The sequence below is a fragment of the Thermobia domestica genome, chromosome 6, assembly GCF_964235325.1.
Source record: "Thermobia domestica chromosome 6, izTheDome1.hap1.1, whole genome shotgun sequence".
NCBI lineage: Eukaryota > Metazoa > Arthropoda > Insecta > Zygentoma > Lepismatidae > Thermobia > Thermobia domestica.
In genome coordinates, this window is record NC_137459.1 from 304971225 (window position 1) to 304987595 (window position 16371).

At 38.7% G+C, this 16371-nt stretch overlaps 1 protein-coding gene across 1 annotated transcript; it reads right to left on the reverse strand.

The window, feature by feature from the left end:
- Positions 1-13721: 13721 nt before the first annotated feature.
- On the reverse strand, positions 13722-15071 carry LOC145687607 (uncharacterized). The gene has a single exon (XM_081761076.1). It carries the CDS (start codon positions 15069-15071, stop codon positions 13722-13724), a length of 1350 nt encoding a protein of 449 aa, XP_081617202.1.
- Between the last annotated feature and the right edge of the window lie 1300 nt (positions 15072-16371).

Here is a 16371-nt window from a genome sequence, read left to right on the forward strand (position 1 = left end):
TGAACGTCATAAGAAACGGAGGGGGTCAAGATTGACGGGAGAAACGCTATACTATGTTATTGAAATACATCAAAAAAACTATTGAATCGTAAAAATAGTAAAAGATAGACAATGCAAACTGTGGTAGTTTCACATATTGACAAAAGAAGAATAGGCAGAGTAGATCATGGCAGAGTAGATCACGTACTTATTTGAAGATTTAGGAAAATCTTCATAGTTATTTACGAAAATCTAGGAGACTGATACTCGTATGTTGAAAGTTTGAATTATCACGAGAATACATGTAAGTTGCACATATCCAAAGCCAAGAAAACTAACCGCGAAATTTGATATCCAAGTTGTATATTACATTTCACTGTCGAATATCAAATTTCCTGTTACAAAGATGTTTAGAAAGCTTGGCACAGTGGTCTCAATTTTTTTTTTATTTATTGCAGGAAGAGAATGATTTTTTTTCTGAACATACTTGGAACATTTAGCTATAAGTTGGTATATAAAACTTTTCTTTTATTTACAGGTGAGCCATAATGGACCGTGAAGTAGATGTCAGATAGCGACAATGGTCAGTGATGGAGTTCCTCTTCAAGACCGGCGATGACTCTACCACATGGATTCACAGGAAGTTGTTCCTTGTTTATGGTTAGGACACTTTGGATCGCAGCAGTATCCAGGGATGGTTGCAGAGGTTTAAAGAAGGTGATTTCTCTCTACTGGACAATCCACGATGCAGTAGACCATTCACGGTAGTTAGTAATGTGAATAAGAAGACCATTAATCAAATCATCCAAAGTGACAGGCGTGTGACGACACGACAGCCTGCTGAAATGACTGGTTTGCCATTGGGTAGTGTGGTATCAGTGGTACTGTCACAAGGGTACAGAAATATCTGTGCACGTTGGGTCCCTAGATTATTGACAAGAGAAATGAAAAAGATGAATAAGGATGTGTGCGAGGGTCTCATGACGACCTTTACTGAAGAGTGGAAAAAGTGTTTTGACGGCAACATTACCCAGGATGAAACATGTTTTTTTTTTTTTTTGCCCGAACCTAGAAGCAAAACACGTCTGAAGGCCCACCTGCGCGGTAAAACATTTGATAGTGAGAAAGACCTTATTTCCTGTGTCAAGCGATGGTGTAAAAGTCCATCCCCAGAATTTTACCAAAGTGCATTTACATCATGGAAAGAACTTTGGACCAGATGCGTCACAGTTGATGGAAACTAACTTGAGTAGGCTCAGTGTATAGATAAATGTTCCAAGTATGATCACAAAAAAAAAAATTCGTTCTCCTCCTGCAAAAAATAAAAGAAATACAGACCACTATGCAAAACTTTTTTGAACACCCTTTGTAGTTGTATTTGTTTGCAGATATGTGAGCTATTGCTTGTCCATAATACGACTATTAATGCTAAAAGACTCACAGATCGAATTTAGTTCCTACCTTAATCATTTCTTACAATCAGCGTACCATTGTAGTTCTTAGCCTTTCGAAAATGATAAGCCCCATAGACTCCTTCTACCATACAAATAATAGTGTCAATAATACTATCTATTAAAAACTATGCAAATAATAGTATCAATAATACTATCTATTAAAAACTTAACGGTAACCCAAAAACAAACTGTAAGCAACCCCTGTAAAATGAAATGAAGTAGGTCATTTTAACGAGCCACGATTATGCTCTTTAGCCTAAGGGAGATAATGATTAAGGCAAGTGAATGTTGACGGAAGATATGATGGAATGAGAATGTGTAAGGAAATTGGAGTATCCCGAGAAAACCCACATATGATTCGATGGTGTCCACCAAAAAGTTTTTTTTTGGCTGAGGATCGAAACAGAGGCCCCACGTACCAGAGGCAAGTGTTTACCACTGAGTCACCGTGTCCTCCCTCAATCTCTAAGAGACGCGGGCATCCAGTTAAGAATAACTGACATAGAAAAACGTACTTACCATTTTCGAACGAAGGAAAGGCCACGAATCCCACATTCTGATCGTTTGACCTTCTTGTATGTTGGTTTATCACACACAATAGTTAGCATATCGATACATCTGTCCGAATCATAGTGTTTCCTCCAAAGTAGGGACAGGGTGACTTAGGCCGTGTCCAAAAGATACAAGTGCACATTTGAAGTACGCTTATTTCCGGAAGTGACGTCACCTAGTGTGCGTCAAAAGGTCCAAGTTCACAAGTGTGCGAGTGCATAGTGCGTATTGTGCGAGGATGTACACTACGTTAGTATACTTGTGTGCTTAATATGGCGATTTCTCGTAGAATGACCTAATAAAATTTTAATAGGCATATTCTTAATATTTTTGTTTAAGTAAATATATTTGTGGACTGATTTTATAATAATTTACTTGATAAACATACAAGTTAGTGATTTTACAAGTCGAATATAAAAATATTACGCAAATAACAAATGTATTTACGTTATTTTCTTTGAGTATGCAATAGGATTTAAAATAGTATAGGGAAAACAAACAAATAGTTTCTTTGAAAATGCTATAAAGACATTTGTGCTTAAATATTACATGGTTTATGTAGCTTAATTGAAATAGTTGCACTATCGGTAATGCGGCTATTTGCACGTAAATGACAAATTTTAATGGTGTATGATTTAAAATATTAAGTTCTAGCATAGTATACATAGATTATTCATTTCTGTATAGCTACAGCTACAGCCGCAGCCGCAAATGTTAATTCATAGACACATATTACACTATGACGCATGTTACACTTACTTGAGGACATTCCTCGTACTTGTAAGTTCATACAAAAGAAATAAATACAATACAATACAATACATAAGCCTAATTTTATAGTTTTGACTCTAAACGAATTACTTTCAACGCTACCATATTTCTTTGCACTTGAGAGAGACTGTAATATACCAATTACCGTACATTGTGTATTTTTGACAGGTACCGAAAAGTGAAATACAGATCAAAAATTACTTTCTCCACATTTATCAAAGATTTCACAAATTACTCCTGGTAAGTCTTTACTATGGCCATTTCATTTTTTTTATTCTTCGATTTAGCGATTTGATCTCTCGGTTCCGGTTTTAAGAACTTGCCTCTTCACCCATATACTGTATATAAGGTAGTAGCTAGGTTGGTTCCTTTTTGTACCAAAGTATAATATTTAATTCACATAATATTGACGAGCGAGTGTTAGCGAGTGAAGGCTGGTTGGAACCCCGCAGAGCACTTTCTTTTCCGTCTTCGTTATGAATCGGTTCATTGAACGATTCATTGAAAGAAATGTCCAAAGTAAAGACTTGCCTTCCTCTTAATTCATATAACCCCATTACTGTACCCAGTATTAAAAGATTATGAACAAATAATTTCTTCCGTATAGTTGAACAATAAGAGCCATTACATTACATACTGTATTTTTTCATAAAACCGCCTCTTAATTTTCATAAAATTCTTATTATATTTTTAGTAGTTTATTTTACGTTTATATTTGGACGAGGGGATTTGTTTCGTTACTGAATAACCATTTTCGCAGTGGGAAGCATGTAGGAGAGTATACTTCAAGAAAGATGTAGGGCGCCGAAAGCGTAGTAAAATGCACGTAAATTATATCCTTTTTGTTCTATCGAAGGCGTCCCTATACAATCAGGGGTAACAAAGGGAATAATTAATATATCTATAGTGCCCTTGGTGCAATATTACATCCGTGTTTGTTCTATCGAAGGCGCCCCTATACAATCAGGACCGAAAAAATGAATTATTAATATATCGACTGCGCCCTTGGTGCAATATTACATCCGTGTTTGTTCTATCGAAGGCGCCCCTATACAATCAGGACCGACAAAATGAATTATTAATATATCTACACTATTTAGATGATTTCCAGGTAAAATCAATAAATTCACAGTGAAAGAATAACATCTAAGGAACTTCAATATTAGCGCAATATGGTAGAAACAGTTCAATCAGTATGCCTGAACTGAAAGAATACAGTAGAACTACAACAATTATACTGTCATTGTTGTGTAATCTACCTTACAGGAAGCAATTATACTCAGTATCAACCCTCTCCCAAAGTAGTTTTGTGCCACTTTATTGTAAATACCGCTCCCCTCGGTGTCCTAACGCTCTTGTACGTTGCCTACTTTCAGTTGCAATAAAATTCCTAAACTAATTCGCAAAAGTGTCTTCAGCGCCCTAATCACCAGTGCTACTCTTCTTTCGGGAGATTATTAAATATTCCCTCCGCAAGCATGCCTAATAAAGTAGAATATCGCCAATAGTTTAGTGTTTTTTATGCTGTTACGAGTTTATTGTGCACATAAGACAACGCACACATATATTATATATGTATTGCATTTATGCTCCGCTCTTGTTAATCTGCGCGTGAAATACCCAAAATGACAAATATTTGCAGGCACGGTAAAGCTGAAGCTGTTGGCATACATGAAAAAACTCTTAAATCATTTTATGGTTACCCCATATAGTCAATCTGTACGGTTTATTTATCTTTAATATAACTGGAAAGTCATTCATCTAAAGAAAAAAAAGCATGCTAATTTTTTCTAGTACGCGAAATTCTCCCTTCTTTTGTTATCAATGTTCCATATTCCACCACAACGAGGCGCTGTAACCAAGTGCTGATCAAAAGCTAATTTTACGAAGTGTACACTATTTAGTGTGCACTCCATTTGTAGACTTCGAGTGTGCATCCTCAAAGTGTGCACTATGCACTTTTGGACACGGCCTTAGTGATAGAGTGCTTACTTCTGGTGCGGGATGGACCTCGTTCGATCCCAGACTATAAAAGTTTGTAGTGGATACCATCGTACCACTAACAAGATTCCTGTTAGTTGAAATATCGTATTTAATTCTAGTTAACTTGCCTCAATGAACATTTCATAAAATATCCCAATATTTTTTAAATTTCTTTGGGGTGATCTTTGTGCTGCCCCTTTACACACCTGTTCACAAAAAGCTGGAAACTCGTTCAGAAACTAACTCCGAAAAAGTGAGCCTAGATCCGTCACAATTCACGCAGATCTATACACAGGATCTAGCTGAAAACCGTACTGTCATCCGAGCGATGTGAAAATGTAAAAACAAAATCAAGCTACGAATATGCAAAATCAACCATTATCTTAAGTAAAAATTGCTGAAAACGACAGAAAATGGATATATAAACCTCCAAGTACGAACCTGTGCTTGGAACGATTATATTATCAATATTATAACACAATCTCTTGTAATTTGCGTCTGTGGTCAAGCGGGTTTAGTACTGCTACTGACATTTCTGAAACGAAGAGCGACGGTTCGAGCCTCCATGCGGAAAGTTAGAGTTTTTCTTCCTTTTCTTTAAATATATGAGAAATTTTATAAATATAAATTTCTACTGTGAAGTGATTGGAAACACATTATCCAACGGACTGTCACTTTTCAAATCCCTGTTTCTAGCCCGCCATGTATATAATTCATATACGAAAACGCTAAAATGAGAAATGTGAACACAGTTGAATACCTAAAACCACACATTCAAAATGAAATTTATTCATATATATATTTCGGGGGGTTTTGCTAACTTCATTCTTGGAAATGTGAACATTCTACAAGATAATACATTCACTTTACAATATTTTATTTGAATAAACATAAAATTTCAAGGGGGGCACCAAACCCAGAAGTCCCCTAAAATACACACACACACACACACACACACACACACACATATATATATATATATATATATATATATATATATATATATATATATATATATATATATGCATGCTTGTATTATTTTGCATTACAAAAACTTAGGATACCACATAATCTTGATTCTTATAAAGCAACTTGAACAATTATTTAGAAAATATGTACTGCTTAAAATCGGATTAAATCGCAATGCCAGTAATCTGTAATATCTTACATTTTTATTTATTTACATTGAAGGTGTACTGGTTTTATACTGTATAGTATGAATATTAGCTGCTACATAAGAAACAATTATCAATAATTGAATTTAAGTAGAAAATCGATATAGTTATTATAAGAAGAAGCTTGTGAAAATGAAGTGCATAATAATGGTTGTATCCGAAATGGATGTTGCGTAATGGTGTAATTGTTTACACCGCCATTTTGGAATACTGCGTTCTTCAAACTGTCCATCCTAGGGATGCGCAGAGTCGAGTCGAGACAGAATTTTCCTGACACAATTCGAGTCGAGACACAGATCTTGCAATAGTAAAATATACATTTGTCGAGTCGAAACATCACTTTTACAGCATATTGTTGAGACAAGACGGCCTCAAATCTTGTCTCTTGCGCATCCCTATCCATCCTACCTAGATAAAATCAATTTTGGATGCGAATATTCAATTTACTTTAACGGTAAGTTAATTGTAATCTACGATACAGATTGAAGTAAGATGTTGGCTTGAACTCCTTTATTACCCACTTAACCTTTTTATACTGCAATTATATCTAATTTTGGCATAAATATTTATTATTTTTACAATGTAAAAACTGAAGAATATATATGAACACATAATGAGGAAGAACTCAATGCTCGTAGTAATTAACAAATTGGTTGCAAGTTTATTTAAACTGACTCTCTTGAAATCTAAATCATCGTTATTAGAAAGAAAGCGAGAACCGTTTTGTTAATTTGGACATATTTTAAGAGATTGAGGAATGCGTATTTAATCGAACAGAATATATGAAACTAAATGGAATGACATGTGGAACCGAACTTGAAAGATAATAGGATGTGTAAATGAAAAATGAAAGAAAGCAATGGTTAACAGCAGTAGTCACTACTTACAGCAGATGAGTGAAATCTGCCCACCCCCCTAAAAAAAAAACGTTCAACAATTCTGAAACATAAGGGCGTCACATTTTCTTCGTTTCCTGACAAAATAAAAAAAATGGATTTTGCATATTTTTTGTCTATACCCCTTAATATAGTTAGATAACAAGCCAAGTACGGTCGACTGACTAGACGTCAAGTGAGTGAAATTTATATAGGAAGTTTCGATACAGCGTTCACCGAAGTGACGCAGACGTGGTGTTGAAGCTTCTGGTAGGTCCTATTTCGTAATGGATTTTAGGTCAGTGAGATTTCTTTATACGTATGAGAGAGCTCTTTAACTCCATACTAAAGGCGTGTCGTATGACTTATTCAAATCGTCAGGTATTCGGACAACGATGAACCCAATTCGTTTTGCTTCACTGCTCACAAGTTCAACTTGAAATAAATTCTTACTTTTCCGCGGAAACACAAACTGTTTTAATGCTCATTTTATTATTGGTGAAATGTATAATTCTGCAAGTAACAACAATTTTCATGTTCATCTCCGAGATTCGATCCCTCGTCCTTTGGCTCAGCAGTTCGACAAGTAGACAACTACACTAATTTTCGTTGTGTAACAGGTTGCAGGAAAATTGGTTTGAACTACACGAAGGAAATTGAGGACATTGATTATAGCTGGATTGAGGCAACTACCATGTGCTCCCATGTATACATAATTTCGAAATACTTTATCCTTAAGTATTACAATGATGAATTGTTTCTACAGTACAGTTAATAACAGATCGACATATCCTATTACACTTAAAAGAGGAAAATGCAGATTTACAGAATATTTTCGATTGTGAACGTTGGATTGTGGGTTCGAACCTATCATCTTTGGTTTACTGTTTCCTGAAGATACTCGAAGTTGAACTTAGGAAATGTTTGCCCCAAGAGACCAATTACACAGTCCAAGTACAAAAACAAGTTATTATAGCAACTATAGTGATTTCCTAATTAAATGTAATTTAGAGTTATCCCGTGCCGTAAGCGTAGGTGGATCATCGGTGGGTAACTAGCAACCTCTCGCCAAAAATTGATGGCCCCACTGCAACGATCCGCGGCGGTCCCACTTCCGTTTTGAAAATTATTCCACCAGTGGGCCACCGCTGGCAGAAACGCGACGAAATACCAATGAATTACAAAATTACTATACCAAAATATGTTAAATAGCCTATATACATGATTCATTTACATTGAGATGAGTCTAAAAAGCACTTACAAAATATATATAAGGAATGGCGCGAAACAGCAACCTTGTGATGTAGAAGCATGTGTTACTATTGACCTCGGAGCTCACTTTAGGAATATTCGTCAGGAAAAACAAATATATAATAATAAAAATATGCACATGACTGGCGAAATTCGTTTCGGTCCCTTCGCCGATTCTCCGCGACGAATCGAAAGACGGACAGAATAGAAGTCATCGCCGCTACGTGGTGGTAACTGTAACACCCCTACTCTAGATGTATGTTTCGACTCGACGAAATCCTGCCGCCAGGGACACACTAGCGGCAGTCTTTCGATGCGTCGCTATATCGACGATCGACATTTACCGGCAAGTGGGCCACTAGATATTGGCGACGTTAACGGCATGGTGTCAAGTTTCATCTTACAAATGTGAGATATTCTATTTTTGGCATAAATTTTAACTCCTTTCCTATGTTAGGATACGCATTTTAATAAAAATGGCGTGACAGCAAGCCAGTCCGCGCATGGTACCCTAAAATGTTTTAGGAGGGGCTATCTTCATGGTTGCTATATATTATGTTTGGTATTTCTGTTTGTATACATTTGGTGAGTCAGAGGGCGGCCCACCCTGGCTCCTTCGGGTGCCCATGAGTCAGAGGTAGCTGAAAGTGTTAACTAATAAAAACCATTTCAAACTGTTAAGGCATTTTTTGTTCCGATAGACGACGTCTTTTTCATTTATATCCTATGCAGATAGATACAGATTAATAGCATTATTACTCTTATTATTTATTTAATTTTTATCATACACTTTTCTCAACGTTTAAGTTCTTAGGCTAAAGCAGACGGGTGATTCATGCAAATAAATTCTAGTTCAAGTAAAATTTTAACGGGAATTGAACCCGCGACTATAAGACCCAACAACGAACGCGCTAGGCATTAGATATTAAAACAAAACTAACTTACCGAACGTTCCTCAGTAACTGTTTTTTTTATTTTTAATTGTTTTACTCGGTTTTATAGTTTTAGCAGTACCTCTTTAACAACAGGGGCACGAACACATAATTATCACAGATAGGTAAAAAACACAATCCTCTTCCAGCGGGAATAGAACCCGCTACCCCATACACCAAAAGCACACGTGCTAACCACTGGACTATCTGTGTAGATTAAACAAATGAGCAGAAATAAATATATGTTGCACATTCCGACGAAACGCAAACGTTCCAATGAAAGCAATATTAAAGGAAAATGGAAAAACTTAGTGAGCTCTTGAAAGAGCCCGAAGGTCACCTGGGTACGAAGACAAATCTTTATTCAGGTATTAATATTTCGTATAATCGCCGTTAGCTTCGATGACGCATCTAGCCAAGCTAGCGACATATTGATGTCCCTGTGCTATTTCTTCATACGTGTCAGAAACTAGCTCCCAAAGTGCGTCACCTGTCCTTGGTGGGGGATCAGGCCAATTTTCGTGTAGAGTTTTTGTAACTTCCGCCCATAGATTTTCCAATGGGTTCAAGTCAGATCCTGTTGGAACCCAGTCGACTAGCTCAACATTGGGTTCCTCTTGAAACCAGGCTTGAATTAGATTAGAATCATGTATTGAGCTATGATCTTGTTGAACTTCTACAATTCCGTCTTTAAATAAATTTCTCGCAGCGGGGAGCATGCCATATTGCACAATATCCAGATACTTCTGGCTGTTCAATCGGCCTTCTATACGGTGTAATTCACCAACTGTATCCTTACACAGCCATCCCCAGCAGCGAATAGTAACGCACCCCATTCGATGCGTTCTGTACATGTACTGTGGATCGTAACGTTTTCCTCTGGGGCTATACAGAAGTCGAGGACCATCATTTGCTGAAGATAATATCTTTTCGTCTGTGAAGGTTACATGATCCCAATTACGACAAATATTTGCCTCAGCAAATGGTAGTCGATCAACTTTATCCGTCAATTGCTCTTTACACGCAGCTCGATATACATGAAGCCCTGCATCTTTAAGGCGTCGCCGAGCGGTGAAGGAGCCAGGAAAACGAGACGCTATCACTAATTGTCAGGATGACATGAAAGGATTGTGAAGGCTTACATCAACTAGGGTCCGATCTTGTTGTGGGTTTGAAACCCTTTGAAGGCCAGTGCCGGGTTTTCTAGACACGTTACCTGTTTCTGAGTATTTCTTCCACCAAGTATATGCTGTAGAACAAGGAACACCAAGACGTTCGCTAGCTTGTCTCACACTTATACCACCGTATTCAACAAGAGCAGTGAGCAGCTCGCGAACATTCTGACCACGATGAGCCATGACTAATTAATCAATTGCAGCTGTTTGGCTGTAGGTGATTTCGTTACTCGCAGGCTTAAGTAGAGAAACTCGTCTGCAGCGACAAGACATACGTCATGTTTTCGTAGTTCAGCATTTTTCACGAAAAAAGTGTTACAGAGTTGTGTGACACGCAACACACACACACACACACACACACATACATATATATATATATATATATATATATATATAAATCAGGAACATGAATAATCTACATTTTTGAGGTCTGTCTTAACGTTTTCATACATAAATTATGGAAATGGCGGGCTAGTAAATGTAACAGTGATTTGAAAAGTGACAATTCGTCTGATTGTTTTTCCAAGCACTTCAAAGTAGAAATTTATTTTATAACAATGTTCCCATATACTTAAAAAAAATGAAGAAATAAAAACGAACTTCCACACGGAGGCTCGAACTGTGGCCCTTCGCTTCAGAAATTTCAATCATCATTACTAAACCCGCTTGGCTGCGGAAGCACTTGGTAGGAAATGTGTTATAATATTGATAATTATATCGCTCCAAGCGCAGGTTGACACTTGAAGTTTGAAATAGTCATTTTCTGTCTTTTTCAGTAATTCTACTTAAGATACTGATTGTTTTTGCATATTGGAACTGTGCATGAAGTGTGCAACCAATATTAATCTCAGAAATAAGTAGTTTGATTTTGTTTTTACATTTTCACATCGCTCGGATGACAGTACGGTTTGCAGCTAGTGTCTATATAAAGAACGGAGGGAATATGCAATTCCCTGTGTACAGATTTGCGGGAATTGTGACGGATCTAGGCTCACTTTTTCAGACTTAGTTTCTGAACTAGTTTCCAGCTTTTTGTGAACAAGTGTGTACCATATCAAGTTGTGCATTAATGGAAGCTATGTCTAAAAATAATATACATTTCCTTTCCCTCGACTTCGATCCGACATTTTGTTCTCGAGTTATGGCTGTTTTGGGCATTTTTCCAACAGGTTTTTGGCTGGTCACAGCGCCGAAAGGAAGCATTTGTGCACCCAGGTTGTCTTATCTTGGTGTCAGGAATCAGCTTCCAAACGTTGTCGGTGTTGTTTTGAAACACCCTGTATATTTCTATCCTATTTCTGATTAGCTCCTGTTTGCCAATCAATTTCCAGTATACACAAAACAAACAAAACGTGAACTAAATTAACTAAATCGCCTTCCCCTATGCTTTCTTCTTTTATAGTAATTATTATATATTTATATTGTAGTTGACAGAGATTGCCAATATTGATTGAAATACCTGTTAAAATGCTAGTAGTGGAATCCCCTCTTTAGTACAGAAATACCCTCCTTGCATCCTACCGCCATATCCTCCTGAGACCCGAGCATTTATTTGTCAAGAGCTTTTGATGAAATTTTGCATATTGGGTAACAATAAACCCAATAGTACATATTTGGAAACCATTTTGTCATACTGCTTTCCTGTTGGTCGGTAATGGGTCGTATTTTATGCTTTTTTTTGCTAGCCGAGGCTAGCTACCCGCCCGAGGGTTACGCCCTCCATGGGGAAAGAGAAGTTTGGGAATTGGGAGGAAAGGACTGGGAGATGGTCTAAGGGAATTTTCATTATTTTATTATCACTTTATTTCATAAAATTTATTATTATTCATCAGGTGGATATTGCTATCTTTGCGATAGCAATCATGAGGTAGGGGAATGTCGGTATTGCATGATTGATTGTAAGAGTGGACAATACTTTCTATATAGGAAAAGAGAAGAATGAGATGACTATGAGATGAAGTGCACTAGACAACACAACACGAGGGTGATTGTTAGAGGACAGATGCAAGTTAATCTTCTCGCTTGGGGGCTACTCCAAGCATTGATGAGAGACAATGGGAAGCCCTGTTAGTAACATAGGACTACTGTGCTGAATATGGCGGTGTGATATGAGGTGGAGGATGGTCTATGAGAAAAGTACGAGTCAGTGGAAGATCAGGGTGGTCGGGTGGTAGAGAGTAATGATACAGTGTGAAAAGGTGGGAAAGAGGAGAATGTGTGATGGGATGTGGAAGATCGAAGTCGGTATGAGCGTTGATAGCATCTCGGAGAAGCGGGTGATGAAGAGTGAGACGTGTCTGAAAGTACTTAAGGCGAAGTTGTTCGATATGGAACAAGATGTGAGGAAAAGGCATTCGGTCGTATAGAATCTGAGTGGGACTGGGAAGCTTGATGCGGTATGCTATACGAAGGGCGTGTCGTTCGAGAACTTTAAGTTTGTGATAATAGGAAGGGGGAGCTGCAATCCAAGCAGGATGGCCGTAAGTCAGCACTGGGCGAAGAAATACTTTGTAGGTGTTTAAAATAAGTTCTGAATGAAGACCCCAAGTGGTACCAGTTATGCGTTTAAGTAAGTTAAGTCGGCGGTAAGCTTTTGCTGTAACATCCTGCAGGTGTGCTTTCCAAGAAAGGTGTCTGTCCAATGTAAGTCCCAGGTATTTGACTGTTTTAGAAAGCTGAAGACAAGTGTCGGTAACTGTGAGACTTAATAGAGATGGATTGCGGTGGACTTTAGAGCGTTTATTGGGTGGTAGGAATATTGTAGTTTGTGTTTTACTGGCGTTGATCTTAAGCCTCCATTTATCACACCAGAGGACAAATGTATCTATCGCCTCCTACAGTGCTGTGTTAAGTTGGTGAACAGTGCGACCTACGGCAAGAAAAGCTGTGTCGTCGGCGTATTGAAATAAATGAACGTTGTTAGGAAGTGGAGGCATATCTGCAACATACAGCAGATAGAGTAGGGGAGAGAGCGAAGAGCCCTGTGGTACACCGGAATGTAGGAAGATAGGATGAGATGATTGTTTATTGATGAAAACGTATGCGAGGCGTCCAGACAAGAAATTATAAATGAATCGTATGTATGCGAGGGAAAGGCGAAAATTGAGTAACTTAGAGAGAAGTCCTTGATGCCAAACTTTATCAAATGCCTTTTCCAGATCAAAAAGGACCAGGCAGGATGGTTTTGCCGTATTGTAGTGATTAGTAATGTAGTTTAGAAGACGCATGAGCTGATCGTTAATACTGAAATGTGGGCGGAATCCTGCTTGGTGGACTGGCAAGAGATTGTACCGTGAAAGATGGATATGAAGGCGTTGTACTATGATTTTTTCCAGAATTTTAGTGAAAACCGGGGTTAGCTGAATCGGACGATAAGAGGATACTTGGTCGGGAGGTTTCTCTGGTTTAAGAAACATAAGAACTTTAGACGTTTTCCACGGAGCTTGTATATAGCCAGTACGAAGGATAAAAGTATAGATCAGGGCAAGAATATTTATCAGAACAGTTGGGCTTTCTTTCACATGACGGTACGAGATGTTATCGATGCCGGGTGCTGTGTTGCGTTTGCGGGTAACTACATGCTTGATCTCGATAGGATTGATGGGGCAGTGAGAGCTTTGTGAGAAGAGACTGTGTGATGCACGTTTGGTTGAAGATGTGGAGACCAAAAGTTAAAGTGATCTGTAGGATGATGACGAAAATGACGTGTAGCTGATAAAGGCGTAAAGATATCCTGTAAATAGGTAGCGAAGGCATTAGCTTTATCTTGGTCTGAGTGGAGTGCTTGATCATGATGAATGAGTGGATAGGATGTTCTGGTGAATTTTCCGGTGAGGGCGTTGAAACGCTTCCAATATTTGGTAGGGTGGGATGTATCAGAAAGAGAATTGCAAGCCTTGACCCATTGTCGTAATTTATAAGCTTTAACATAGTTTGAGACTGTACGGTGGAGGGCTCGATGATGTTTAAGAGCTTCACGGTTTCCAGATCGCACATATTCTTTATAAAACTGACGGGAGCGCTGTATGAGAGTAAGATATTGTGGGGGTAGTTTAGGTTTATGGGGTGAATAGGTAGATTCAGGAATGAACTGTTCGGAGGCAACTTGTATATGTTTAGTGATATGATCCAGGGTAGAGTATAATTCATCTTCCGTAGTGGGAGGAACGCATTGCTGAAGAGAGTAACTTAAGTAAGTTCGATACTTCGACCAATCTGCTTTATCATACCGGGGGATTAGTCTGGGAGGGGGTGGTGTGTTGGTGATAGAGGTAGGGGATACTCGGAGGCTGAGTTTAATTGGGACATGATCGCTTCCTATTGGATCTAAGATATCCATGTGAATACGGTGTGATAAAGAGGATGAAGTTATGGCGACGTCAGGAGTAGTATTGGATTCCGGGCGGGTGGGTTTAGGTAAAGGATGAATTATACCGGTCGTAGTTGTGACAATGAAACTCGTGAAAGTTGTCTTATCTCTATCAGAACGGCTGTGAAAGTTAATGTCTGCTAAAATGATGTAATGACGGAAGTTGTTAGAGATGTAGTGAAAGAATGATAGTGGAATTGTGTGACCGGGACGAACATAAATGGTGGCTACTGTTACACATAATGACTTATAATATAGAGTAGTAATGAGATGTTCTGGTAGGTTTTGAATCGGAGCGGAATGAGTACGATAAGGTATATGAGGTGAAAAACCTATGGCAACGCCACCATTAGCACGGCGGGCTGGTATGGTACTATCATGGCGGAGAATGTGATATCCTGAAAGGCGGCAAGTGAGCTTGGGTGTAAGGTGAGTTTCATTCAGAAGGAAAGTATTGACTTTTTCTTCTAATATAAGTTGTTCAAACAGAATTTTATGAGTGAAAATTGAGCGGATGTTGAGGAATAAGAATATGAGAGCCATGATAAAAGCCATAGTGAAGATAGATTTAGACAGCAGTTGTAAGTGGAGTTGCATGGAAATGTACGTAGGGGCCATTATAGGTAGCATGGAAGTCAAGATGGAAAAGGTTGCGAGCGGCATGTTGAACATGCTGTAACATGAGTGGCCGTGCAAAAGGTTGGACGTTCTGAAGGGTCAAAGTGATGAATGCTAATAATTGATGAAGAGTGACATATTGATTGGGTTCCAGTGGTGTATCCACTGTTTGATTCTGAGCGTCGTGAGTACGTAATGGTACTACTAGCTCTGGTTTAGACTCTTCTGGAGTAGGCCGAGATTTACATTTATAACTGTAAGTTGGATGAGATCTTTCGTGGCAAGTATTACAAGTAGGAGCTTGTTGAAGATTAGTGCAGGTGCGAGTTGGATGTGGTCCAGAGCAATATCCGCATTTGAATTGGTTTGTGCAGCGATCAGTGGAGTGCGTATTGTATTCCTGGCATCTTTCGCATCTAAGATGAAGTGCTGCTGGTGATCGTGATGGTTCTACACGATGTCTCTTTTTGAAGATGAATACTCCATTATCTAGTAGATCGTTGATCGTTTCTTGTGAAGTGGTCAAGATCCGGACCATGTAGGTAGGCCCCTGGTTATTCCGAATCCGGATACATTTTTTGAAGGAATAGGCTTCCTCTCGTAGTTCATCTTCAATCTCTGCATCTGTTATCGACGGATCAACCCCGCGGACCACTACCGACATGGTAGGTGGTTGGCGTGGGGGTGGGCGCTGTTTCTGCTTATTGTTAGCGAGTGGAGAAAGTGTTGCGTTTTTTCCGAAGATTTCGAAGCTATGTTTATCTCGGATGGTTGTAGCAAAGTTTGGTGATGATGACTTGATGATGAAGCCATTCCTGGTTTCTACTATTTGTGATATCTCAGAGCGTGGTCGGTATTTCAGAATTTGTTGAAGAAGAAATTTCGAATTCCGGTACTTCGGATCGTAATTTTGAAGAAGATAACTATAAATGTCCGGTTTCAGCTTTGGAGGAGGCAAAGGAGGAAATTCCTCGTCAATGATGAGACGGTCATCGTCTGAACTAGAGATGCTGTGGGCATCTGTATGGTATTTCTTGGATGGTGGCGATCTTGACGACGGTACTGGGCAGCTAAGAGGTGAGCGAGATCGATCTGGGCTTGTTTCTGCTGTAGACTTTTCCCTACGAGGCTTCCGCTTTTCCGTCTTCGTCGAGATAGTAGAAGGTCTGGATGCTGATGGTCCTGAAGCCTGTCCGGTATCCATAGCCAGATACCATAAGCGATGTGAAATTATACA

What these genes read in the sequence shown, in the direction of transcription:
- LOC145687607 (XM_081761076.1), bottom strand. Translation starts at nt 15,071, where the DNA reads ATGGCTTTTATCATGGCTCTCATATTCTTATTCCTCAACATCCGCTCA.